This window comes from Calonectris borealis, chromosome 1, assembly GCF_964195595.1.
Source record: "Calonectris borealis chromosome 1, bCalBor7.hap1.2, whole genome shotgun sequence".
In the NCBI taxonomy this organism is placed as follows: Eukaryota; Metazoa; Chordata; class Aves; order Procellariiformes; family Procellariidae; genus Calonectris; species Calonectris borealis.
Genome location: NC_134312.1, coordinates 114,234,289 through 114,261,263, shown reverse-complemented (window position 1 = coordinate 114,261,263; position 26,975 = coordinate 114,234,289). Strand labels below are relative to the sequence as shown.

General features: G+C 40.4%; 1 protein-coding gene across 11 annotated transcripts in view; it reads left to right on the top strand.

Moving 5' to 3' along the window:
* The window catches only part of APP (amyloid beta precursor protein), a 234,602-nt gene that overhangs the window by 187,564 nt on the left and 20,063 nt on the right, over positions 1–26,975 (top strand). For 7 of the 11 annotated variants that reach the window (XM_075170872.1, XM_075170817.1, XM_075170846.1 and 4 more), the window contains 2 exons: positions 16,867–17,088; positions 23,957–24,010. In XM_075170872.1, the coding sequence (XP_075026973.1) occupies positions 16,867–17,088; positions 23,957–24,010 (276 nt within the window). The remainder of the gene's footprint in view (positions 1–16,866; positions 17,089–23,956; positions 24,011–26,975) is intronic. The other 4 variants (XM_075170881.1, XM_075170836.1, XM_075170826.1 and 1 more) reach the window with 1 other exon arrangement.

Sequence of the window (26,975 nt, the reverse complement as noted above, 5' to 3'; positions counted from 1 at the left end):
ACATTGGCTGTATACTTTGTTTCACATACTGGTTTTAATGAAAGTTTGTTGAGGTCATTCCCATCTGCTAAACAAGACAGCATCCTTCTAGCTTTGAGCACTGATCAGTCTGTTTCAAATTCTGTTCTGAAATTATTGAGTTTCTTAGTCTCTGTACTCTTCCTAAACCTATGGAAAAGGAAATCTATTACAGCTGTAGAATCTGTGGAGAAGTAAAATACTAACAAAATTGCACTTTGTAACATTCCCAAGAAATGTTACAATTCTCATTAAAAAGACAAATGTCTCATTAAATATCTTTTGTTAGAACCATTGACTTAGAAAGTTTGAGTCAGTGGAAGAGTTGAAAAATAACCTAGGTAAGAACACCTCACACACACAGTGTCTGAATGATAAATTACATATAAGGAAGCATAGTTGAAAATAGTTCTTCTCTTTGGCTGGGATGCAAGTTAGTTGGCTAATGCTTTAGTTCAGTTTTTTTGTTCATTATACTTTTGGTTTGTAGTTCCACGCTTTACTGCAGAGTTCTTCACGAACAGTTTTCACCTTGAGGAATGAAAAATCTTTGCTTTAGAAAACACAGCTCCGACAGAGGTAGTTTTTCCCCTAAATTGAACAAGTAGTTCAGTGAGCAGCAAAATAAATGAGATCTAGTTTCCTGTGAATTTGTACAGTGGGTTTAATTCCTCTTAATATCTAAGAAGGTGCTGTTTTTTACTAGATTTTCTCTTTGATAGCCATATTATGCCCTATTTTGCACGGTTTCTCCGTTACTAGCTGTTGACAAATTTGAATCTCAGGTCTTGGGATTTAATTATTTTTTTAGAAACTAAATTAGAACTACATTAAAATTTTCCTTATGTCTTTCTGACAGTCCACTACCAAAGGTTCATTTGTGAGAAATAGGTGGTGTTCTGTCATTGGAAAGTATATGTGCCTGAAGATAAGGGGCACACTTGCAATTTCTTTCTCTTATTTTTGAAGTCTTTAAGCTGAGCAATGAATTTTAATTACATGAAATAGAATCTAGAGTTACTCCTGGAGCATAGCAGCTGCATAGAGAACGTTTTCTTCAACAATCTGAAGATTTTTTAATTAACGCTTGGTGATCAGATGAATCACAATCCAGCAGCTGGACATTTGCAGTTTCTTTAAAATACAGGGTATGTTTGAAGTTCCTACCTCAAGAGGCTGGTTTACAGCCATAGTTTTAAGGTGCAGAATCCAAAATAATGAAATGCAGCTTCTACACTAAAAGCTGCCTTTTAAAACTTCTGGTTATTTTCAGAACTCCAGCAGAATTGGTGGCAGGAAGTTAGGGTAAATTTTAAGAGTCGTAGTCCTTATCTGCAGGTTTTCATCACCAGTTGATGTCTGTTGACTTAAACAAAACATGTCTTGATTTGAGTATATAGATACGTAGGAAGACCCACAGCACTCTGAAGGGTAGAAAGCATCACTTACATGAAGGGAGGATTTTTCTGCTAAGCATTTGACCAATGTGTAATGTGCAAACGCCCCATTAGGGTGACAGGCACATATTGTAGCAGCAAATTCCAGATGTGTAAGGAAGAATACTGCTGGCTGTCTTTGTTCATGCTGGGGCAGGGGAAAAAGGATCAGTGTAAGAGTTGCAGAAGGAGGTCTGTCTGACCATGACTGTTACAACAAAGCTTGGAAAGCATAAGCAGGTCATTTGTGTAGGAGACCATTTGGCATTCTGGCTGCAAATGATTTCTCAAGGGGCAGTCATGCAAATGTGCTACAAACCAGGTCACTCTTGACAACTGATGTAATTCTTGGTGTTAAATGGTGTTTCTCACAGGCAGGTGTATGCCCCGTGAATAGGAGAGTGGCACAAAAAATCTGAGAAGAGATATTTATTTGCACACTGTAGGTGAGCAGATTATTTGGTTACCTTGGTATTTGTACTCACCTTTTCTCTCTGATAAATCTCACATACTGTTTAATATGTACAAAAGCTCAGGGAGAGCAATAGCAGGCCTTAAGAGAAATCAGCAGTTCCTTTGAGGACATCCTGCTTTAAATCCTTATTTGATTAGACTGCTTATCCATGTATGTAAAAGGCAATTTATTGCTGGGAGTGGCACAGCAGGCACAGCTTCTGAATGAGAAGCTACGTCAGAGCTTTGTGCATCAGTCAGATGGGCAGGCAGTGAGCTGAATTTTTAATTCTGTCTTTGCTGCTCAGTTTCCAAACTGATGTCCTCAACTCCATGTTTTCTAGCCCACCACTGATGAAATATTCAGCACCACCTACCGCAGCAGTATCGTAACTAAGCTCTGAAACATTCAGTTATGAGCAATAACTAAAAGAATATGATTTCATCTGTCCCTTGACAAATAAAATCACGCTATTGTTATTTTATTATTCTGTTCCACTCTGCCTATACCGTTCTTTCGCAGCATGTGCTGGATGCCACTCTCGCACTATATAGCTGGGAGAGAGGGCAAACACAAGCAGACCCCAGATCACTGCTTGCATTCAAATGCATACAGTGTGCTGTGGGTCATGTGCTATTTCAAGTATTTGTGTGCTCCAGCTTAGCATGCAAACATTTGAGCAAGAGAGTTTTGCCTCTTGACATTTGCTTCACAACTCCCCGTGAAGATTTTTTCAAGTATTTCTAGAAAAAGCTGTAAATATAGGACAAGCTACAGACTAAGGATGTCTGAAGACTTGCTTTCTTTTAACCCTTCCTCTTTAACCATTAGGTCCCTATGCCAGTCTTCATCTGTGGAGGGCAAAGTTAGCGCTACCTCAGCTGGTTCTGGTCTTTCAGCATTTATAAGACTTAATTGTTGATTTCTTGTTTCTAGCTGCTAATTTTCACCTGTAGTCAATCCACAGCCTTGAGTTGAATTAGGGTGCTGTTCTCCATTCATTCCATGGTATCCTTCTTAAGAAGTTTTGAGGGCATTAACTGCTTGCCACAAACTGACAGTCCAAAACTACAACCATTGTGGTTTGGGGATTTATATTGCAAAACCAAAACACACCCTTGGGGGCTTTGCAAAAGCAAATTCTGTGTCTGTCCTGTTTGGTGCCATTTTGTGATTGTGCCAATCTTTTGTGATTTTCTTCATCCTCTCCCTTAAAATGTTATGTTTTGAATATGTAAATAGTAATGTCTTTCAGACTGCAATGGGACTTCTCAGTGTCGCGTTTTTCTGTAACTCTTCCTTGTACTTTCTGACTTAAGATTTAGCTGAAGAGAAGAACTTTACCTTCAAAAAATATTTAAAATCATGAAGCGATGTTTAGGGTTTCTGCACCTTGATTTGAAGCTGGGTTGCCATATTGAGGTATCAGAATAATAAAGGAAAGTTGACATATACATTAAATGTGTCAATAGCTTTTTAAAAGGATGTTGTAAGATTACCAAGGGTATTGGAATGGGATCGTACAGAACGGTATAGTTTGTGTCAAGTAAGAACAGTAATTACCTTATGCCTCAATTTCAGTACATTACACTAGAAAATTCTTGAAATTGCTTGTTGGTCACGGAGGTGGCAGTTCTAGTTCGCTTTAGGGGAAGCAGTTCTAGTCTTCTCTTAGACTAGAGGCAAAGGTACTGGTAGCAGTTGCTTGATGCAATTAATGTCATCTATCAGAGTGGTGGGGGTTTTTTTGTGAAGGAAGACAGGGATGTTGAAGCATGGGTAAATGAATGAGCATGCTAGGATTTATCTGTACTGGGACAGACCAAGTTCAGTGAACTGGCATAGAGAAAGATGAGGAATTGTCATCAGTGGTGCTCATGCTCAGGACTTGGGTTTTGCACCAGTTGACAAACCTGCTTAATCCAGTCAACGTAAATTCTCCTGGATCTGTCAACAGTAGCATTTTAGCTCACATAGGAGTACATTTTGGTAACAAATATCTCGGTCGTCCCTATTTACTGTGTTGTTCCACTTCATGATTTGCTAGTGTAAGCATGGGCTCTGACTGTTCTTGAGAACAGGCATTGGAGAGGTCCGCTTGGTTATTAAATACAGGCACTTTCTAGCAGTAGATGGAGGTGCGGAGAACCACCCTGAGAAACTAGAGATGTTCTTTCTGAAGAAAAGCAGTTCCTCTCTGGTTTTGGTTATCCATACTTTCCAGTTAGTATTTCTTTTTCTTGTTTTTAAAGGAGTCAAATGGAGTTGAACTTTTTACTCAGGGTAAAATAAACAGCCACAAATCCAGTGTGCAGCTGCAGTAGTTATAAAAATCTGTAGTTGAGGAAGGTTGGTCAATTCCTGTTAAGTTTTATACTTTCTGCTGTTCTGGAGGTCAATGGAATTGTTGTTTCTAAATTGTCCCAGGCACTTGGCTAGTACTTGAGAGGTAGCGTCTTCAATTTTGGCCATAAGTGAATGTCATCTTTGCCAAACCGTAAGTGTTGAATTTCCACCCTTGTCTTTTTAAAACCAGCACATTTTTCCATGGCAGCAATTCTTCCATTCAGATTCGATGGGTGTATCTACACCATACAGAAATTTCTCAGTAAACTTTAAACAGATTTTCTGCAAGTAGTACGATTGTGTGCAGGTCTTACCCTAAGGTACTGTAAAACCTACCTTCTAGTTTTCCAGAGACCGTTTGGTGTGTCTGTGCTGTTTCATACAGGCTTACTATTCCTCCTATTCTGCTCTGCCCTTTTTGCCCATAAGGATAATGCAACTGGAACAAGCAGTCGAAAACAGCCTTCAGAGAATGTGTATTTGCACAGGTACCCTGGAGTGACTTCCAGCACTATGCCTGTGCTTTCTCCCCATAATTGACTTGACATATTAGTGCATATCCAGTAACCTTAGCTTTCCAAAGAAAAATTTGAATTTTCTGTGAAGTGGTTATATACCTTTAATCTTCTCCCTTGAAGCCCTGTAGCATTCAGTTGAATAGATGATTTGTTAGAACTCCAGCAAAAAATATATTGCTGGGTCAGTGATTAAAAATAGCAGAGGGTTCTCCCACAAAAGCAAATGAATTCTGTGTTAAGCTTTACACAGCAGCATTTAGATACTTTTCATGTGCTTAAATACTGACATGATATGGCCCAGGTGGACTGCCTGGTAAGCAATTAAGACCTCTTCCACCCAAGCACATTGGTTTTTAAAGCATTTGGCTAGTTTTCAGGGTTGTTTTTTTTTTTTTTTTAATCATCACTAGCTTATGGTCTTTACTAAACCACCAGTTTTGCCAGTTTGTTACCTCTATAAAATATTTTTATAATTATTTAAATGCCATAAATAGCTCAATAAGATATCATTGAGCTATTTGTTGGAGCAAGGTGATGTATTCTGTTTATGTCAGGAATCAACCGATGTCACAGAATCACAGAACGACTGAGGTTGGAAGGCACTTCTGGAGGTCATCTGTCCAAACCCCCTGCTCAAGCCCCCTGCTCAAGCGGGGCCACTCAGAGCCAGTTGCCTGGGACGGTGTCCACACGGCTTTTGAATATCTCCAGGGATGGAGACTCCACAACCCCTATGGGCAACCTGTGCCAGTGTTCACTCACCCGCACAGTAGAAGAGTGTTTCCTGATGTTCAGAGGGAACCTCCTGCATTTCTGTTTGTGCCCATTGCCTCTTGTCCTGCCACTGGGTACCACTGAAAAGAGCCTGGCTCTGTCCTCTTTGCACCCTCCCTTTAAGTATTTATATACACTGTTGAGATCTCCCCCAAGCCTTCTCTTCTCCAGACTTGAACAGTCCCAGCTCTCCCAGCCTTTCCTCATAGGAGAGATGTTCCAGTCCCTTCATCATCCTCGCGGCCCTTTGTTGGACTCTCTCCGGAGTGTCCATGTCTCTTCTTGTACTGCGGAGCCTGGAACTGGACACAGCGCTCCAGGTGTGGCCTCATCAGTGCTGAATAAAGGGGAAGGATCACCTCTCTTCACCTACTGGCAATGCTTTGTCTAACGCAGCCCAGGATACCATTAGCCTTCTTTGCAGCAAGGGCACATTTCTGGCTCATGTTCAACTTGGTGTCCACAAGGACCCCCAGGTTCTTTTCTGCTGAGCTGCTTTCAGCTGGTCAGCCCCCAGCATATATGGGTGAATGGGGTTGTTCTTCTCCAGATGCAGGAGTTTGCACTTCTTGTTGAACTAACTAGCTGTCCTCCCTTAGTGTGTTATATTTTAATAGGCAAAGGTAGTTGCCAGCAGGAATGAGAGTTCCGTGTTGCTGAGGCTTTATAAATTCTGCATGCCATTTGGGAGCTTGGAAGAGCTGAAGAACCTCAGTTACTTCTCTGGGTTGAAGACTCAGCTCTGTCTGCTAGTAAAGTATGTCCTTTGCTGCAACATAGGAAAGAAGGAAGAAGTCCTGGAAATAGATCCAACATTTCCCTCTTCTAAGCATCTCTTATTTTCTGACCAGATTATTTAACTGTTATAGAAAAATAGGCAGAGAATAGTAGATGATTAAAATAGATGTAAAGGCACTTCACTGACATTGATGTTCTCAAATGCTTTCATTAGTAGCATACTGTATCCTCCCCATCTTTTGTAGCTAAATAGTCTATTGTGTCTTGTCATGGGCACTAATGTTCCTCAAAAAAGATATGAATCCTGATTTTTGTGTGCACAAGCCCTCTCTTAATCTCATAAATATTGTGAACGTGACTTCAGTCAGTAAAAGAGCCAGCTTCCTCCAGGTCGTATTCTCTCCTATTTTTTCTTGTTTGATTGGGTGCATAGAAATGTGTGGATTTGATGGGGATTTTCTTCTAACTCTCCAGTCATTTCACATGTCATTTTCTGGCATCACGGAGAGACAGGATGAGAAATTTTGTCTTGGTGAGCATTGTTTCTGCTGGTAGAGGGGCTACAGTTGTATGAAAATGTTGAATATATAGGAGAGTGTGTATTATTTTAAATCAGTATACTGGATATGTTTCATTTAAAAAGCATCGTAGGGCAGGATTACTGCATAGTTACATACTGGTTCATAAACATCTATTTGAGTTGATTTCCTGTTCTATTAAATCTTTGGTGTAAATGAAAAGAAAAGCTGGAGCACTCGTTTTTGAGACAGTACAGCTAAAGCGTGTGCTGGTACTAAAATTTTTTTTTTTTTTAAGTCTGATTTTACTGTTTTATGAAGCGGGATGGCTTCTCTTGGCCTTTCTCTCTTGTATTTCCAGATAATTGCTTCTACCATTATATTTTAAGGAATTAATAAGTTAGTTCGTCATGTGTCAAATTTAAGATGTCATTCTTTTATTGGATGGATAACAACAGTCTGAGAAAATCTTGCAGTTGTCCAGTTTGCAAATATGATCTGAGAGCAGGTTAGCTCAGATGAGCTAGACTTTCTGAATGCACAGCTTCCATTCAGATGGGGAGGCACTGGCTCAGCGAAACATTGCCCACTTACAGAAATGTCATTACGCTTAGTTATCGAAAAATTTCTTGATGCACTGAATATACGTGTAATTTAACTCATAAATATGTCATCTTCCTGTCATCTTAAATCAAGTTAATGATGTCAGTGTCCATGAGTACTGAAGGCAGCCCAAAATGGTGGGAGCACAAATGCTCCAACAACAGCCTCCACTTGGTACTTGCTCTGGAATGATGGATTTTCTTTTCCCAATTACTTGGTTTGGAAAAACAGTTGTGTCATTCTGTGTAATTCACTCAAAGATCAGATTCCTAGTAGGGAGTGTTAGATTGTGAAAGAAGCAAATTTATCATATTAATTCTTACATGCCAGCAAATTGCAGGTGTCCAGTGAGAACCAGTTACAGACTGTCTGCACAAGCTTTATAGCTTTATATATTATGTATTACAGAGCTAGCGTGTCAGTCATCGTTCCCAGAGCAGTCTCTGGAATTGTTGTCCAGGGGAATTCAAGCACTGAAGTCTGAAATGCGTCACTGTGGGCAGGTATCCTTAGGGGGAGGGCTAAATATGCTTCTAATGCCAACAATGTACTAAGTTTTGCTTTACTCAAGCATAACTTTCTCTTCAGATGTGCAGAGTGAAAATTCACAGGTGCTTATTATGGCCAAGAGTATCTGACATATTCTTGCTAGGCAAGCTCTTACTATTAGGATCAAAGGGGAAAAGAATTACCGAGGATATGTGATTTTACAGAACAGCTGGATTGCTGGAAATGTTGCAGTAATCTCCTAACAGTCAGTTCCCATGCAGGTGGGATTACAAATGAAGCAATCTTTCATCAGCGCAGCTTTTTCCTGCTGTGTGATTCTCATATGCCCAATTTAACTGAAAAATGCATTTTCCTGAATAGCGCTACCTAGGCGGAGTTCCAGTCCTTTCACCGTTCTCCTTCCAGCTATTAGATCGTGCACATGAAAAATGGTGTAAAAGCCATCAGAATAGGCCACATCCCACTTAATAGATGTATTTGTTATATTTAATAAACGCATCTCTTTAAAATACTCAGGCAACCCAGGATACATTTGGCCTATCAAGTGCTAAAACTGCAGTTAATAAATAGGCAAAATGTATTTTGTCTGGAGCAGATGCTGCACAATTCAGTTTTGGTGAATTCTGATTTAAACTATTATAAGTGAGTCAAATCTAAAATGCTCTCTTATGACCAAGGGGATCAGGTGCAACGAGTTAATGTTCAGATTTATGTATTCTTATGGATTATTTAGTGATTCCCAAGCTGCCTCCAAGTTCAGTACACATCAAAAATTGTTGTGGGTTTTGTAGTCTGACCTTTAGAAGTATGTATAGAAAATGATGGGTAACTGACTTTTTTCAGATGTTAGAAACAGGTGGGGTTTTAGGTTCTACTGCAGGTTTGAGTTTTACTGTGTAGTATAAGGTTGGCAAATAAATCTGATCATTTTTATCAGTAAGTAAGACTGATAAATAATTTATAAATAAATTAGGTAAATAATTATTTTCAGAATATAAGACAATAAAATTCCATAGCAGTTTTTCATATAAATGCTTTTTTGCAGGGCAGTTTCACTTACAAGCCTTATAACCTACTTATTTAGGATGGAAATGTACTTGGTTTTTTCTACTTCATACAAGACTGAGGGGGGGATAATGAATGCTGATTCATCTGGCAGAAATGTCAGTGACAATTGGGGGGGCTGTTTATTTGTTTTAATTTAGACTTCAGCTTATTTTGAAGCACTTAATGATATCTTAATTTGGAATTAAATGTGGAGTTAAATTTAAACGTGGGGAACTTGTCACAGTGCCTTATGTGGATCAGGATGATGACATACAATGTATGTTCTTGATTACAGTACAGAGTTTCAATTCAGTTTTTTCCCCAAGCATTTTTTAGTATTTCCTTGTCTACCTTGATGTTAGGTTGCCATCGTCTTACCTGGAGAGGAACTTTCCACATGCTCGTACAAAAAACTGTGTTTCATTCACAATATTTACCCAAAAGAGTGCCATTATGTGGAAGTAGGATTTTTCTGCATTTTAATCCAGAGCTTTTGAGGCTGTGAATGGTGAATTATTTTTCTGAGACAATATTATTAATTTAACCAAACTGAATGAGGAAGGTGTGAGAGGAAGGGAAGGAGACCACAGAAATAGACAAAAAGGCTTGAAGTTGTGAAAGGAAAGAGCAGGGTCTTTACTTTCTGTTTAATAACACTTTTTCAGAGATAACACAAGCTTCTGGTTTTGGACTTTCTTTATCCCACAAACCACCTTTAATACTCTCTGCTTTGAACTGAAGGGGAAATGCAGTCATTAATCAGATGACTGGCTGCTAAATATTTAAAAAATTATAAATGTGCACACATCTGTAGCCATATATTGATATTTAATTTTAGTTAATAACTAATTTATGTAGCTGTTAGGAAGCCAAGGGTCTGTAGTAATTATAATATTCTTTAACTGAAGGTAAAGAGTGTCATAGCAGCCACCTTATAAAATCAGACAAAATTTCAAGACCTTCAGTTTCATAGCAGGCTGTAAAAATGGGAGAGGATGATTCTGGTTCTTCCTTGATGAAGCAGTGTGGAAATTCTCATGAATCTTTTCTCAAAGCTCTCTGCAATTGCAAACCCATATACAAAACTAAATTTGCATTGAAGTCCATCCCTAATGAAAGAGAGACCTACGTCATGTTTAAATTAATCATTACATGGTAATAAATGTTTTCCTGAATTGGATCTTCCAAGCTTTCTCATGCTTTGAACACTGTTCACTACCAGAAAACTTCTTACAACATGATCTACCTGCAAAAGTTCAATTGCTCTATATCCAAGTTAAACATCTTGAGGTTTTTTTATAATTTAAGTCAAATTGTCTGCAAGGCAAATCTAACTGAAACATTATTACATGTACCTGCTTACAGGAGGACACTCACTTGGGTTGTTTTTATGATGTGATTTGGGAAACATTGAAATCCATGTACGCTGAAAGAGTAGAAGCAGCAAGAAATGGGAAGGAAATGAAAGTGATAAAGTTGTGATTTTTTTAAAATATATTAGAAGCATGTTCTTTTTAGTATGGTTCTAAATATTGCAGCTATTCTGAAGTTCAGAGGTGTATTTTTTCTAAAGGTTGGGTTTTAGGCAACAGGGTATTTTCTATGGCTATGGGGTCATTATTCTCTTACTAACTTCAGGGAAAATTTCTTAGGTCAGCTGTTTCATAATACCTTAAATGTTCATTTTCTGCAAACCTGAAAAAGGAATAGTCTTTGAACCTTATTGAACAAGATTTTCATACATGTAAGAAATTTCTGAAATCTGAAAAACTACTGCTGCTACTTACTCTTGCCCTAGTGGTGATGTCTCTAAAGGACAGAAAATAAGAACTATGAAATTCTGTTTTCCATGGTTCTTGCTCTTTCAGTCTCAGTTTAACCCTGAGAGAGAGACATACAGCACTGTAAAAGTTTCTGGATAAGAAGACCTGTGGTGTAATTTCACAGGTTAGCCAGGAGAAGAGAAGAAGCTTAAATCTGATGGAGGGTCATGATTCTCTGTCAATATGGATCTGAGCGTTGCAGGTGGGGCTCATTTCCAGTATTTCACAGTAATGATCTAGCATATTCCTCTTTTATCATCATCTTCAAAGCATGCAGGCAACAAAGGCACTCTCACACTTTCCAGTAGGCAGGTCACTTTCAATAAAGTTCTCATCAGAGTTGCTCTCTAAATTATATGTGACTTGTACTATACAAATGAATTAGTTCAACACTGAATACCATGTAATTGTGTTTTGTAGCTTGATAATGTTATAATTATGACACCTAGTAGTATGTAACATTATAATCTTATAATGCTTGATTCAGCAAAACACCTTAAAATAACGATATGCTTGAAATTCAGTGGAGCTTGACTCTTTGTGGTTAGGCACAGACTTCAGTGTGATTAAATTTAAGCACGTGCTTGAAATTTCCTCTGACTTGGGCAGAGGCTAGAGGACCCATGGTATTTTCTGGTATATTCTCTCTTTTCACCTCAGAGGAGGAACTCCTACTTGATGCAATAAGTTATGTATATCCCACAGGATATACAAGTGACTTAACTACCTTTCTGACTGTAGAATTTGCGTTCATCGCAAGTACAGAAAGCCCTTTGAACCGTAAGTGTTACCTCTCTAAACTTGTGCTGCTAATACTTTGTATTTTGGAGTTCCCTGCATAAACCCTTATTTACAACATGTCTCAGCAGAAATGACTTGTGAGGGGAAATATATGTGCTTTCTGAATACGAAATACATTTGTTCGTTTGCATGAAGTTTGTGGAAGTACTGGTAGTATAACTGTGGGTTACAAGTATGCTGTCAGTTTATGCAAGAGCTCTAATATAAATGCAGATACATAGGTAAATAATGTTTTGGGTTTGTTTTGTTTCGAAGTATTCACCAAGGCAAAGTCTTTAAGGAGGTCTTGTTTTTGTACTTACCAGTGTCCTGGTTCCGGCTGGGACAGAGTTAACTTTCTTCCCAGTAGCTTGGGGGGGGGGGGGGTGCGCTGTGTTTTGGGTTTAGTGTGAAAGGAGCGTGATGGCCCATTGATGCTTTGGCTGTTGCTGGGTGATGCTTGCACCGGGGAGGGGGGAGCACAGCCGGGGTGGTGGACCCAGCTGGCCAATGGGGTATTCTATACCATGTGACATCATGCTCAGTATAAAAACCGGGGGGGGGGGGGGGGGGGGGGGAGCGCTCGCACCCCGTTTGTGACACGCGGACGGTGAGCAGTTGCTGTGCATTGCCTGCTTTGTGTATTCTGTTATTGTTGTTGTTCTCATTGTTATTATTACTGTTCTACTTCATTTTATTTCAATTATTAAACTGTTTTTATCTCAATCCGGGAGCTTTCCTACTTGTGCCCTCCCGATTCTCTCCCCCATCCTACTGGAGGGGGGGGGGTGAGCGAGCAGCTGCATGGGGTTTATTTTGCTGGCTGGGGTTAAACCATGACAACCAATTTGAGGGAATTTTGATTCATACAGCTGACAAGATGCAGACATTCAAATTTAGTTAAAACCTGACTGCATTACATCAATGCAACTCTTTTGGGCATATGCTCGTGTTGAAGATTATGAACTATGACATATTGAATTAGCCCATAAAGTAGGTGTATAACTGAAAGCTGCATCTAAACATGTTACCTCTTACCACGTGTACTGTAATAAATGATTGTGTAAATGTTCTTAGTGAATCCTAATTGTGGCATACAGCATTTGCATGATTTAAACGGTCTTCAAACTGGAATAAGATAATATGTGTGCACGTGCAAATGAAGCAGTTGCTATGACTTAAGCACTCTAATTTCTGCCATTAAGAAGAATAAGGAGGTTGCTGACACTTCCTAATTTTGTCATTTTGAAAGCACATGCTCAAAAGCAACCGTAACTTTGGGAAAAACACATGTTCGATTCACACTGAACGGTGACTGGTAAGATGATGAATATGAGGCAATAAGACTCTGCGTTTGTACCAATTTATTTGAGCTGGTTCTCAAATCTGTATTTGTTGAATCAATATATATTCTATCATGTAGATGTCGTTTTACAAAGGAAGCTTGGTGTTGGTTCAAAACTGTGGCATGTAATTTGATGGTGTCTTAATTAGTATTTAGAAGAGGCGTTTTGGGTGCACTTTATTTCTAATCTGGTTTATGACCTTAAATTGCTTTATAGAACTTCCAAAATTACAATTGCCAATTTTAAAGCTGCTTTTCAAGTAAATTCAAAAGTCTTGCACATGATAGTGACAGCAGAGCTTTTCATCTGGTAGATAGGCTCCTTGAAAAGAAAACACAACAAACAAATATTATAATTACTTTTGGAAATTAATGAACTATGAACTAAATAAAAATGATGGTTTGAAAGGTAACTAATGGATTGCTGGCATTCTGGGGCAGCAAGTGGAGCTGTTCCACGTGAAACTTCTGTCATTATAGCTACGCCAGTTAAGAGCTGGAGTAAGTATGCTCCAGAGTCCAACATTGGAAACAATGTTGTATGCCAATAAAAAGTAGATAAAGTTACAGAATAGCATGGTTTTTGCCATTCTAAGACTCCCATCACCTCTGTTGGGATTTCTCATGGTGTCTTTGCTAGTGCAATGCTCTTTGCATAGCCTTTCAAGTAGAAGTGTGGTCTAGGGCCATTGTGGACAAATGGCTTCTAACAATCCAGCGTCCACCAGAAGATTTTGTAATAAATTTTATTTCTTTTCCTCTGCTCCTTCTTTGCTTTTGGCTCCGTGTGTCTCTTTGTGGGATAAGAGAATAGTCTTGAAAGGAGGTTGTTGTGGTATTACCCTTCTATCTAGTTCCCCAAACATGTTTCACTTCAATTTTTCTAGGTGTTGTTGAGTAGTAATGATTCATGGGGAAATGTGTGCAGTGAGCCCAAGAATGAGTGAAACTTCCTTAGAGATGATGATAAGTCTGAGAAGCATTTTACTGAAGTACCAGAAGTGAGCCTGTCTCTCATCCTGAGAAAGAAAGGGTTTGGGTGCCAGAAGGGGAACTTTGGGTGCCTGAAGGGAGAAGCAGCAATTGTGTGCCCTCACACCAAATCCAGAGCTGCTGGAGGTTTGAGGTCCCAATTGAGCATGGGTTTTTCCCAAGGTCATGGTTGCTTTTGAGCACATGCTCTCAGAGGGACAAAAAGTTTCGACATCCTCCTTATTCTTCTCGATGGCAGGACTTTGCAGAATGCTACAAGGAGATAATGAGCTGAGCAAAAACAGTAACAAAGTTTATTATAGGAAGATTGTCATGGGGTTTTTGTCCTGTTTGTTTGACAGGAGATGAAATTTTGAAGAGCAGCCTAGAATCTCTCTATTTTCAGCACCTAATAATGAAGATATTCACCACACAAAGAAAACTTCTGAAACAGTCTTGAATGCACATCCTAGCCTCCAGCTGTGTCTGTACTGCCTGCTTATTTAGGGAATTGTCTTTTGCAGGGTGGGGGAATTGAGTTGGCAACTGTGAAAAAGGGAGGGAATACTGAACCTATGGGTAACAGCGAGGCTGTATGGCTTTCCATTAGCGTAACTGATGATTCAACTAACCATCAATACTCGGACAAAATCAACACTGAAAATTGATCTTGGACTTTGCCAGCTAGTGTCGATAACTGGAAATGCTAGGGCAAACTTTTTTAGCAGTTCAGAGATTGAAACAATTGTTTGCAAATCATTTACTCAATGCAGACACAGTTGCCTCAGTCTGATGGACTCCAGCACAGTTCCTAAGCCAGGAACTTCCAATTTCTCACTATCATTCAGTGTCTGATTCATCACGTCAGATGGGCTTGATTCATTTTGGCCATTGTTCCCTTGCTTGTGAAATGGATGCGATCATAATCTATTGGTTGTAATATCTGTCCGCCTCACTTGAGCTATTGTGCGGGTCAGTTAATGTCCGTGCTGTGCACTGCAGCTGAGGGGGAAACAATGGAGCCTGCAAGTGCCGGCGACGACGTGCTCCCAGTTGGGTAGCGTTGAGAGAGAGACTTTGTGTACGCATCCCTCCCAGCCTCCAGGGATTTGGGTATAATCATGGTATCATGGTGGGAGTCGGGTGCCCCTTGCTGTCAGCCTGGCGGGCCCAGCCATGCCTGCGCCATGGCCTCCCCATGAGTGCCGTGCCAACCCTGGTGCCGCTCCTCCGCCGCTGGAGGCCAGGTCCTTCTCCCTCTGCTCCTACCTCTCCGTGCACCATTTGTCCCTTTCCAAGGGCAGGAGCTGTCTGCAGGTAACACAGAGTGCATCGGCGGTGGGGAACGGACAGGAGTCGTGGAAGATCGGCACCGCCCAGAGCAAAGGGGCGATTGAGGCACAGCAGCCCCAGCGCCGCTCCCTGCCGCCACTGCGTGGGCTGCAGCTCTCCACAGCTGCCCCACACGATCCTCTGGGGACAGGGAGGACAGCGGGAACAAGGGGAGCTGCACCCCAGAACCCTTCCAGTTCCTGGGTCTGAAAGGCTTGCAGGCCCTAAGATGCTCGGCGACACTGTAATACTCACTTTCCTGTAATTAGTGATGACTTGGTATTGTAATGTGCTCAGCTGGTATTGCCTGTGGCTCCCTGTGACGCACTTGGACACCAGACTTCTCACTCAGGCCACCAACATCCAGCTCCTGTTTTGTGAAGTCTCTTCATCCCTAGCTAATGAAAATTAGCATCTGTCATGTGATACAATGTCTGCCCAGAATATTGAGGTGCTTCTCCTGTCTCTCCTCTGGAGTGACATCTATCAAGTAGAGTGGTGGTTCCTGTCCCTGAATTGCTACATGTTTCAGATGTGGGTGTGAAGCGGTGACAGTCAGGGGGTTCCTTCACGAAGTGAAAGAGAAGCCAGTCTTAATAAAAGCTTTTGTATCATCAGCTGTCATGTGTGTGCGCATGTGTGCAAGCGCTTGCGTGACCCTTACAGTCTTTGATTCTGAACCATCTAGCTCTGTAACGCCTGCGTACTAATTACATTGACGCATTATTAGCAGTTAACTTCTTCATTGTAATTGCTTGCTTACTTTAATGTGCTCTTGTGCATCAGGTTCCCTCAAAGTACGTACAAGTAGTGTGTTGCTCCTACCAAAAAAATGGCAGTGAAGGGGAAGATCAAGAGTAGGTGAACTTTGATGTGAGAAGGGAGTTGGAATAATGAAGCACGCACAACGTCCAAGCTTACTTTTAACACTGAGTTGGACAGTCTGTCCTATACACCTGATGGAGCTGAAAAGTGCTTTAATTGTTCTCACCTTGCTTAAGTCCAAAAAAAACCAACCTAGAAAACATTGCACAGCTTTAGGTGCTGATTGCTTATAAAATAATTTGCCTACAGACCCTTACTACTACTTAAGATTTTTAGCAAAGACCTACTTCAGTATTTTGGCGAAGTTACATATGTTAAAAGAATGAATGTTTGTTCAGATTCAGTGCGTTATAGTAAGCCAGATTTAATTCAGTAACTGTTGTAGTGATGTGGGATTTAAAAGCCATGATGAGCTTTGATAGTGAGCATTTAAGTGGAAGGGGAAATAAAAAAGACATTCCTTCCTGTGGGCCTCTTGTGTGTTGACTTATGGCAACATGTTGAGTTGAAGGGAATTGATTTGTGCTTCTTTTAAAAGTGGTGGGGAAGAGTCCAGGGACTTGTAAAGCACAGACCTATGATACGTTATGTGGTGGAAATGTGGGTAAGAAATGGTATTGAACAATTCTGGTTGATGTTTCAAAAAAATGCCTTACTTAGCAGCAGTGCTTATCACAGAGTTTTGACTATTCCAAGCCTTTATGTTTTTCTTTATTATAAGAGAACAGAATCTTGTAACAGTAAATTATTACTTTAATAGCATTGGAAATAGGTCCTCAGAAATGCCGGCTCCTTCAGATAGTTTGTGTGTTGAAATTTCCTTGCAGATGAATTACTTCAGAAAGAGCAAAACTATTCTGATGATGTTTTGGCCAATATGATCAGTGAACCCAGAATCAGCTATGGAAATGATGCTCTCATGCCTTCATTGACGGAAACTAAGACCACAGTTGAACTTCTTCCAGTGGATGGCGAGTTCAGCCTGGATGACCTTCAGCCATGGCATCCCTTTGGTGTTGATTCTGTTCCAGCCAATACTGAAAATGAAGGTATGTATGAAGGGGGAGAAACCACAGAATATTCTGAGTTGAGCTTTGTGATCTCTCTTCATGTTGTTCCCTGAAAATTGACATCTTTCTGATGTAAACAGGATAAAGGTTCTCAAATCTAAGTTTAGAACTGGTCAGCTGTGTCAGCTGTGTCTCTTTGATGGAACATAAAATCCTAACTGAAATTTGGAATTTAGATACACAACAAATGTCAGTGTTCCAGCAAATCATGAATGACAATCTTATAAAATACGTGACGATGAGCTAAGGGAGATAGATAAGTTGTTAGATTTGTGCCATGATGAAATGAGTGTTTCAGTTAAGGAAGAGCTTTTTATTTGCTGGCATGAACATGATTAGAGATCCAGCACAATCCTAGCATGAGAGTTGATTTTATTTCCCCCCACACTAGTTTTCTAGAATGTACTGCAGAAATTTTCCTGCATACTCAGCAATGCAACTAGCTAGTGAAAACTTTTTTCTGAGGAGTATTTTATGTTGCTCATGGATTAATTTATTGAAGTGACTGCATAATACGTTAATAATTTATGTATAATCTGGAATTGGTAGTTTACTTTGGTGCCAGAGCCAATTAATCAGAAACCTGAGGGACTTCGATCATGTCATTCAAGTTCCTCCTATTGTGTTTGTTTTCCTTTATCAATTCAACTCAGTGCTAATTTAATCGCAATAGTGAAAGTTTGTTACTGCAAAACAGCAGTAGATTCACAGGGGCTGGAGCTACAGAAGTCTTTTTTCAGGCAAATTTGTGTTTTATGGATCTGTGATTTGTAGCTGAACTGCACGGAGTTTAACATCCTCCAGAAACCACTCTCTTAGGCTCTACCTGCTCTCAGAATGAGTTTTGAGACCCACCTTACGCAGTTAGTCTCACTCCAGCATGATGTGTGAGTGACTGTGGGCAGCTGGGTGCTTGGGAGACGAAAGGTGGGACGTGGACATGGATTTGCCAGGTCTAGTGTTGGTGCCAGGCGAAATCAGTGGAGTCAGAACCAGTGTTGTGATCAAAGTGGGTCGTCCCCAGGAGACAGAGAAGACTAAGATCAAGCAAAAGAAAGGGCATGGCTGGGATCTGAGTGAAGGTCAACAAACACGTGAGGCAGAAGTATACCAGATTTGAGGGGAAGAGGAGAAGGCTGGTCAGGAGTGGGGCTAAAATCAGACCGCCAGGGAGTCAGCACTACAGGTAGGGACCAAGAAGAAGAGCAGAGAGAGCTGGAGCAAACTCAACGGACTGGCCAGCAGCAAGAACCAGAATACAGGGGATGGTGACAAGGACCCCAGACGTGTCTGGAGGGCACTTGCAGCCAAATGACGTGCTGAGCAGCCGAGAGCAGCTGGCTGGCTTGCGTCAGGTGCTGGCGAGTAGTACAAATGGCTGACCAGGCTGGCAGGCTAAACTTCAGTTTCCTGGGGAATCAGCTGCAGCTCGCTATAGCGCACGTGTCAAGGCTGTCTGCCAGGAGCTGGCCACAGTCTGGCTGGTGGTGTCTGTCCTGCAGGAATTTTCCAATACAGCTCTCGCTGCAGTTTTTCCTATAGCTGAGGCATACAGGGCATCAATTTCTATACCCGCTGCCTGCTTTCATGAAACCTGGTGGGAGGAAATTAATTACCTTTGAAGTCTGTCCTCCCAGCTTTCAAAATGTACTGATTTCAGTCACCAAGTTCAGAAGTTATTAGGTAGACAGGTGCACCCAGACATACCCACAGTTTAATCACACAAGCCTTTTTTTCCTTCAGAAACATGGCTAAGCCCTGAATTTAATAATGGGTACATACCTCAATGGGATACTAAATTCCCATAGGCAAGTATATTGAGCGTGGTTCTCTTTTTAAAATGTACGACAGCAAATAAGAAACAAAAACTCTCCTGCCTTGAATAACATACTGTTTAACTATGAATCCTGTGTATTTTAATGCACTGTATGGTTTGTTGCAGCACTTCTTAATGTTTACTGTGGGAACATCTTTTAACTTTCATGCCTTTAAGTTGTTGGGGGTTAGGGGTTTTTTTAATATCAGGATTGTATCTGTCATGAAGTTACTGCGGCAAACAATTCTGTTAGGCCAACCACTATTAGCGTTTAAGTCTGCACAGTTAGAAATAGAAATTATTTGATGACTTAAACCTCTTCAAGTCCTTCTTGTTTCCCACTATACTTCTCTGTCATCTACTCAAACCACAATGTTTGTTAATGTGATCATGCCTACAATACCTTCTTTCTCTCTTTAGGTGCCGTCTCTATACCTTTGCCCATAGTATCAAAGGGGACTTTCACAGCTTCATCTTATTCCTTTGTGTTTGTCTCCCACATCTTTGTTGCAGAAACCCAGGACTAACTGTGCCATTTGTCCTCACTGCCCATGCCTGTTTTTTTCTGTGGCCATGGTCTAATCCCAGACTTTGTCTAAATTGCTTCCAAAAACGTGTGTCTGTCTTGTTACAATGTGCTTTGGAAGTAGCAAGAAGTAGATAACAGTTGACACAATTCTCTCCTCCTCTTTTTTCCTCTTCCTCTCCACTGAAGGTCTTTTTGCATAGTCTGTTTTTCACACAATAAGTTTCCCTTACGCAGGGATGTTTTTGTATTTTGTGCAGTACTGAGCAAGTCATTGCTGTTTCTTAACAAAGAACTGTTGATCAAAAAAGGTGTAAGTTCAAATATCATGTACTAGAGAAACCTCAAATACTGTACAGTGACTAACCATTGCAGTATTAGTGACGGTGAGCATCTCTTGCTGCTGGGAGATGCTAGGCATGCCAGCAAAGATCAGAGAACTGATCTCAGCTCCCATTTATTTGGGTGAGGGCTGAGGGTACTCAGCACTGTCAAGAAAACCACAGCATGTTGCATGTGAACGGCCTGGTATCTGGGAAATCTGCTGAGCAATTGGTCCAGCAGATTTAACAGAGACTACTAGAGGAGTTTCAGATGGCAAGCAAGTTACAAGTTCAGTTATTGATACTGTTTTGATTTAGTTTGAAAGCTGAAGTCAACTTTTTAAAAACTCTGCTGAACATAAATCCAGCGTGCTAACAGCTCGGCATATGCAGGTGGGTTTCTAGATAGAATGAGTGTTTTGACTTCCTCACTGCAAAGAGCTGTTGCACTGTATAAGCAATAGTTTTCTTCAGACCAGAGCAGGCACACCAGGTAAATAATTTACCTCGTTGCAAATTTGCATTACTGTCAAAACAAATTTCTAATGGGACCATTGATGTCTGAGAGGCAGTTAAACAGATCCTGCAGCTGGCGGGGTTAGGACCTGGGATCCCACCCCCTCTGGCACAGTCACAGCGACAGGACTTGTTTTTAACAAACCATTCGGAGAATGCTTAAACCAAAATGTGATTGTGGAAAAAGTGGAAGGAAATGCAGCCATTAAGTCTGTATCCAGTGTTCTGCATACAAGTGATGAAGTTAAAATACTACAAAAAATACCTTAAATTTGTCATTAGTTCCCATGCCTGTGTTCTTCCATGGCCATGATCTAATCCCAGGTTTCACCCAGAGATATTAATAATGTATCGGATTGGTATGTTGCCATATAATCTCAAGGTTTCATAACTCCATTTGAAATTTTCCCAATCTAAACTGCATGTTTAGGTAAAAGGATAGGTTTTATGCAAACAGGTTTTTTTACTAAAATTGCTTTTTCTAATGAATGAGTGAAAAATATTCTAAAAATAAAAAGACCTTGAAAGTTTAGCGTAGCTCAGTATTTTCTGAAAGTATTTCCTTCCTTGTTGTTTCCCTGAGGTAGTTTCCCAGTAAACGTCCACAGAAATGAATCCAAAGCTCCAGATAATACACTACACAACTTGAATGGCTGAACTTATGTCTAGCATATTGCGATACAAATCAGGTTAACGAAAAATGCGCTCTGAGGACACTGCAGAAGGCACCACCGAACTGTCAGGAAATTGTATTTTAACAACCAAAAACGCACCTTCAGAGGTGGCGGCAAACCCCCAACAGCTGTGAAGCTCTGACACTGCCAAGGTCCCTGGGAATTTTGCCAGTGATTAACTGGGTTCAGTGTTTTACCCTTTGTATTTTACCATGCAGTTACAGTTAGCCTTAGTGACAAAGTATTTATCTAAAGTGAGATTTTTGTGAATGTACTGTGTTATCCTTATGACTTGGCCAGTTACTCCCTTCAACACTGTTCCTGGTAGGTGAGCATCACAGCTGCTTTGTACCAGCTTTTGAGCTTTTTGATTCACCTTTCTTTTATTTTTGAAAAGAGAAGCAACCACGTTCTCTCTTGCTCTTCTGAGATGTATTAGCATGGGATATAAGATGGGATATGTACCCTGTATAAAGCCTGCGTAGTCAGCGTAAGCAGATACCTACCAATTTCGTTTTGTGAGGCTATTTGGAAAATAAATTTTCAGTCTTAGTCTGTGTACTTCTGTGCACGTAGAAGTGTGTTCAAGAGAAATACGGTTCTGGAGCATCAAACGGAATGCATTTTATAATAATTCACAGTACATCTTAGAGTTTTTTTATTATTGATAAATACTGTAATAGGTTTAAACTTTTGCCCTCTATATCAACTGTTGTGAGACGGTGTGGTCCAGCAGGGCAGGCAATGAGCAAGCCCACGGACAAGATTTTTCAGGGTTAACCGCTGTTTGTGCATACATCAATACTGGGCAAAAGCAAGCAGGTTTTAAAATGCAACTGAAATTCAAAAGGTGGCAGCTCAGGGCTCTCCAGAAACGAGCCTTTCTTTGTATTGTGCTGCCTGGGGCATGCTGCACTTAGGCGCCTGGAATCATGATCTGCTTTGGAAGACCCTTGGCTCTGAGCTTTTGCCTCCAGTTTGTGCCCTGCAACTGGTTTATGACCTTGAGCAGGTTGTTTCACTTTTGTGTGAGTTATGAAATGTGCCAGTAATGTTTGCCTTTTCCCCTGTAAAGTGCTTCTAGAACTATAGATGACAAGAAGAATTGTTCATTATTAATACTTTCACCTAATGCCACAAAAATACTTCATTACCCTGAGGTCAGGTCCATGCTACTGTACAACAGAAATTTCTTCCATCCTTTTCTCCCTTCACCTACTCCCATTTTTACTGCTACCCACAACCTGCTCTCTCAGTTCGCCATAGCTTTGGGCATGTCGGGTTACAGAATGCTGAGCAAGAGGGAAATAAAACTCCTCAGCCTTCTAGGGATGGGCCAGGGTGACAGAGGAGGGTTCTGCAGGAGCAGTTTGGGTAATGTTGATCCTTGGTTGTTTGTTCCCTTCAGTCCTTTCTACTGAAAATTACTGCACTGACCTACCTGAGGGTTGGTGCCAACAATATTGGAAAACTTAGCAGAAGGCTTAAATAGGAAAATACTCAAAAGTGTAGTTTTTAGTTAAGGATGGAAATTGGTTTTTGTACAGCGCTATGTAAAGAAAGCAATTACATGGTCTGCTAGTGCCACTCTGAACTGCTGTGAAGGAAAGTGCTTTGATGGCTTGTCTCTGCAGCACCAGACCAGCAAGCTCTGTGAAAATTTTGCCCCTCTGGAAACACAAGCAAGTCAGATGTGCAGATACACTTTTAGTCTACTACAAAGCTGACTTACTGCTTTTTTCCAGAGGCAGGAGCTATCGCAGTCATCTCCTGTGTACAAAGGGCATGGGTGCCACGTAGGCTGTCACTCAGAAGCATGGTAGGTTGTTTTTCAAACTCATAGGAACACTGAGCAAGTGACACAGACTTCCTAAGAAGATGGGCCGTCCCCTTGCTTAAGTCAGCAGTATTGTCAGGCTAGTGTGATTTTCTGATGCCGAATACGGTGAGCAATTCATGATTGAAAACTGTACTGTCGTCAGGTTTCCTATGTTATCGTGGCTCCCTTGCTGCTGATTAGAAGGTTCCTACTTAAACCCTGAAATTCAAATGAATGAGAATACCTTATTTTAAAAATTCTGAATTCTAAGCTATAACGTAAAATTTTATTTCTGAATTTAATTTCTTTCTGACAGTGGCACTTGGGTAGATAAGGAAGGCAACAGTATTGGAGCAAAAGAGGGGGAAAAAATCTGAATGTTTTAATGAACTTCTCCAATATGTTCAGTTTGGACTTAACCGAGGTAGTAGGTAATGACTCAAAGAGCTCTAAAAGTTTTGCACATCCTATTTTCTGTTAATCCCAGTGAGCTCCACCAACCTTAGGTTTCAGCTGGTAAAGCCTTAGTACAGTAATACAAGAGTTTTAAAACTGTGTATGACACACAATTGGGTAGAAAGTGGTGTTCCTCCTTTACTTCCCTTTCAAAAATTGGAAGACAAATTTGCTGTCTACGAATCGGAGCATATCAGAATGAAGTATTGATTGTATTTTCAAAATGTGCTTTATTTTTTTCAAACCTTATAGCTAGTGCTGTAAAGAATCCCTATTGAAAGGAAAAAGGAGTCAGGATTCAGTGGGTTTATAAGTCAACATTGATCAAGACTGGCTGCAAGAAGTCACTCATCATGTCTGTACTTGTTGCCAATTGTGATCAGACAACTGGTTGCATGTAATGAATATAGTTTTGCTCTATAGACAGAAATTCTTTGATCTTGATGGTTTCTCACTTTAAGCAGTAACCAGAATATGATGTAAAATTGACACATCAGCTGTGAAGCTTTCCTTTGGAAGTCGTGCCCGTCCCTTCCTTTTGTCTCCAGACTGAGACTTAACTGAAGGCAGATCTTTTCTAGCTGTTGCTTTGGTAACTTTGTTTATGCAGTATGTCTCTCCTGCACTGTCCCAACGGAAGAGCAGTTGACTTTATCACTTTGGGGGATTTTGTTTATTTTTTGTTTGCTTTTTTGTTTCTTTTCTGCACATGCCCAGTTGAGCCAGTTGATGCCCGCCCAGCTGCAGACAGAGGACTCACCACACGACCAGGTATATAACTTGCATGGCTTTTACCTAACCTGTGTTTTCCCAGCATGCATGTGGTCTGCTTGAGCTGAAATGATCACCTTTTCTTTGGTATAACCCTCTCTTAAAATGTAATGCTATGCCATGAACCAGGGAAGAGTTCCCACACAAACCCCCATAGTCTGTGTCAAGGGTGTTCGGACTGAGTACTTGCAGAGGGAGTGCGACCCAGAGACCCAGAACTGATATTCATATCAATTTGTCATCCCTTCCAGCAATAATGCTTTGGCGGGTGTAGGAGGCAGTAGACACGGTACCCCATAGTGCAGAGAGTACTTTTAATTTGGGAATGTATGATAGAAATGTCAAATCCTCTATGTAGAGTCTACAGTTTCTTGTAAATTGGGCCTAATAAAGAATTCATGGATACAATTTTAGAATTGCAGGGGACATCAAGATTTTTTTGCTGTGATATTTATCTTGGCTAACTCCAGATATCTAAAAATTGGTACACATATTCTCCCTGTGGATGCACTGAGGACACCCCTATATAGCTAATCATTCCATTCCAGGATAGAGAGGGGTGATTATTTGCCCTCTGTAGGTACCTGTGTCTTCCTGTTGATTTCAGAGTAATAGCAGATGACTAGCTTGAGTCAGGCTGCAAATGTTTGGAAAAGTTAAATGGGAGAAATCCAATTTTCAAAAGTAAAAGATTGCTTTTCATACGAACTTTTTTTGCTTTTTAGGTTGTTTTTCCCCTTGTTTTTGTTTAGGATTATCTAGAAATGGCTGATTCCATCGAGAGCAAACAGCCTTTTATTTCAGAAGAGGTTACTCTCCAACACATAGTGAGATTAGATCAGTATATTTTAGGGTCAGAATTATTCCAGTGTCGCATCGTCATTGTGGTTATCTCTTCAGATCAAATCAAACTGATCAATCTGTCATCTTTTTCCCTTCATCTTTTCCTCCAAACATCCATGAGATAGCATTGTGGGCAACACCCTCCTAGTGTATTTAAATCTTTCTCATAACTCACTGGTGTTTATTGACTACAGATGTTGCTACAGTGGGAAATAAAATAAGCTCATATGTTACAGCAATTGGGATACATGTCAAGGCTGGCCAGGTGATGTGCTCCTAGCACTGTTTTAGGAGTCTGACATCTTCACTTGTGTTTAGAGTGTTAATTTATTCCATGAAGAGAGCCTGGAAACAGGTACAGAGCTAGCTGTACAACAGTGCCAAAAATCACGGGATCAGGTAACATCCCCCCAATACTGGGTTATCTCTGCCTTCTGGATTAGATTTCTTGCCCAAGAGCAGTAGAAATATCATCACAAATGAAACATGAATGTGTTTAATCCAAATTTTGTGATGTTAGTTCAATCTAGCAATTTTCTTGTAATACTAAAGGTTGTGAATGTTAACTATTTTAATTTCAGTCATCTTGAAAAATCTCCTGTTACGAGGCCCATATTTATTACTAAAGATTATTCCTTCCTCCCTTCTATTCCCCGACGCATACACACACGTGACAGAAATCTTTGGTGTCCCTTCTCTAGAGAAAGGATTTTCTTACACTGCTGCACTCTAGTTTCAGAGTGAAATGGTGTGTTTTAGTCCACTGTATCAGAGTGCTTTGTTGGTTGGGGTGATACAAATAGTACTGGAAGTATGGCTAGCACAGATCATGACTGATCTTTGTGAATGTGTACAACAGACTACTAAGGAGAGGTAAAAAATATTTCAGCGTCTGACCATTATGGCTTGAAATTTCCAGCAGATATAGTAACTTTTGCACTATGAAAATCACATGGAATATTTCCTCAATTTTCTGCTCAAGTGCAAAAGTAGTCCTCTGCAGGGGCCTGTGCCACCCTCGTCGCTTTTAGCGCAGAGTTTAAGTGCTGTAAAGGCCCATACTCTGCTTTTGGCACAGAGAGTGAACCCCTCCAGCCTGGCAAGGACACATGCCACGTTCCTCTGTGCAGAGGGATGGTTGCTTCCCTGGGGAGATTGAAATCTCTCACTACTGTGCCTGCATTCCAAATTTCACAGCATAAAGCGTCTTACATGTGCATGTGAAATAGGGATTTTGCCCCTTTACGGTAGTGCTAGATGTATAGTAACAGTAAGCAAAATGTATTCGCTTCACCATTCCTGGTAGACTTAAGTTCCGTATGTCTTTAATCACCAGGTCCAGACTTCCACAAATTTGTCCTTACTGATACAAATTCTGGCAATAAATGTCCACCTGATTTTTCATCATCTTTTAAAAACAATTTATCTGTGATAAAATTTCAATTTAACAAAAGTCTGATACCAGTCTGAGTAGCTTCATAAACTAGGAATAGAGGAAAGCAAATGGATGCTTAATTAAACTGTGAAATACAAAAGGGATTCTGACGGTTTAAAAATGTGTGCTTTAAAATTGTTTTACTTGCTAATTATAAATAAAATTTCTATGTTAGAGGTTAAAAAAGGAAGAGAGTTACTTTTTTTTGCAGTCACTATCCTTTTGAGATAGTCGTTTTTTACAGTTTGAGGCTATTCTTTATGGGAAAAAAAATCTGAAAAACGAGGATGTTCTTCTAGAACATGAAAAAGTTTTAACAGGGGACCTGGAGGCATACATGCAGCTGCTTGTAACATTTTGTTTTGTTTTAATTGTCCAGATTCTTATTGATTTCCTGAAAATTTTGCCCTTTTCATAGTCCTGACTTTCCAGTTTGTGCTTCTACTTGTTTTGCTCAAGTGAACAAGGTGGTGACCTGCTTCTTCAGGGTGAAAATACAGGTGTCATGTCAACCTGCAACAGGCCAAGCCTGGGAATAAGAACAAGTGAATGTTTTGTAGGTGTTCAGAATCCTTGAAGAAAATCAGCTCTGAAAGGACTAAGACAAACATACAAACACGTGCCCTTTTTTCTCTTTTCCGTTTTCTTGTTACCACTTTTTGCCCACACAACATTCTTACAATGATC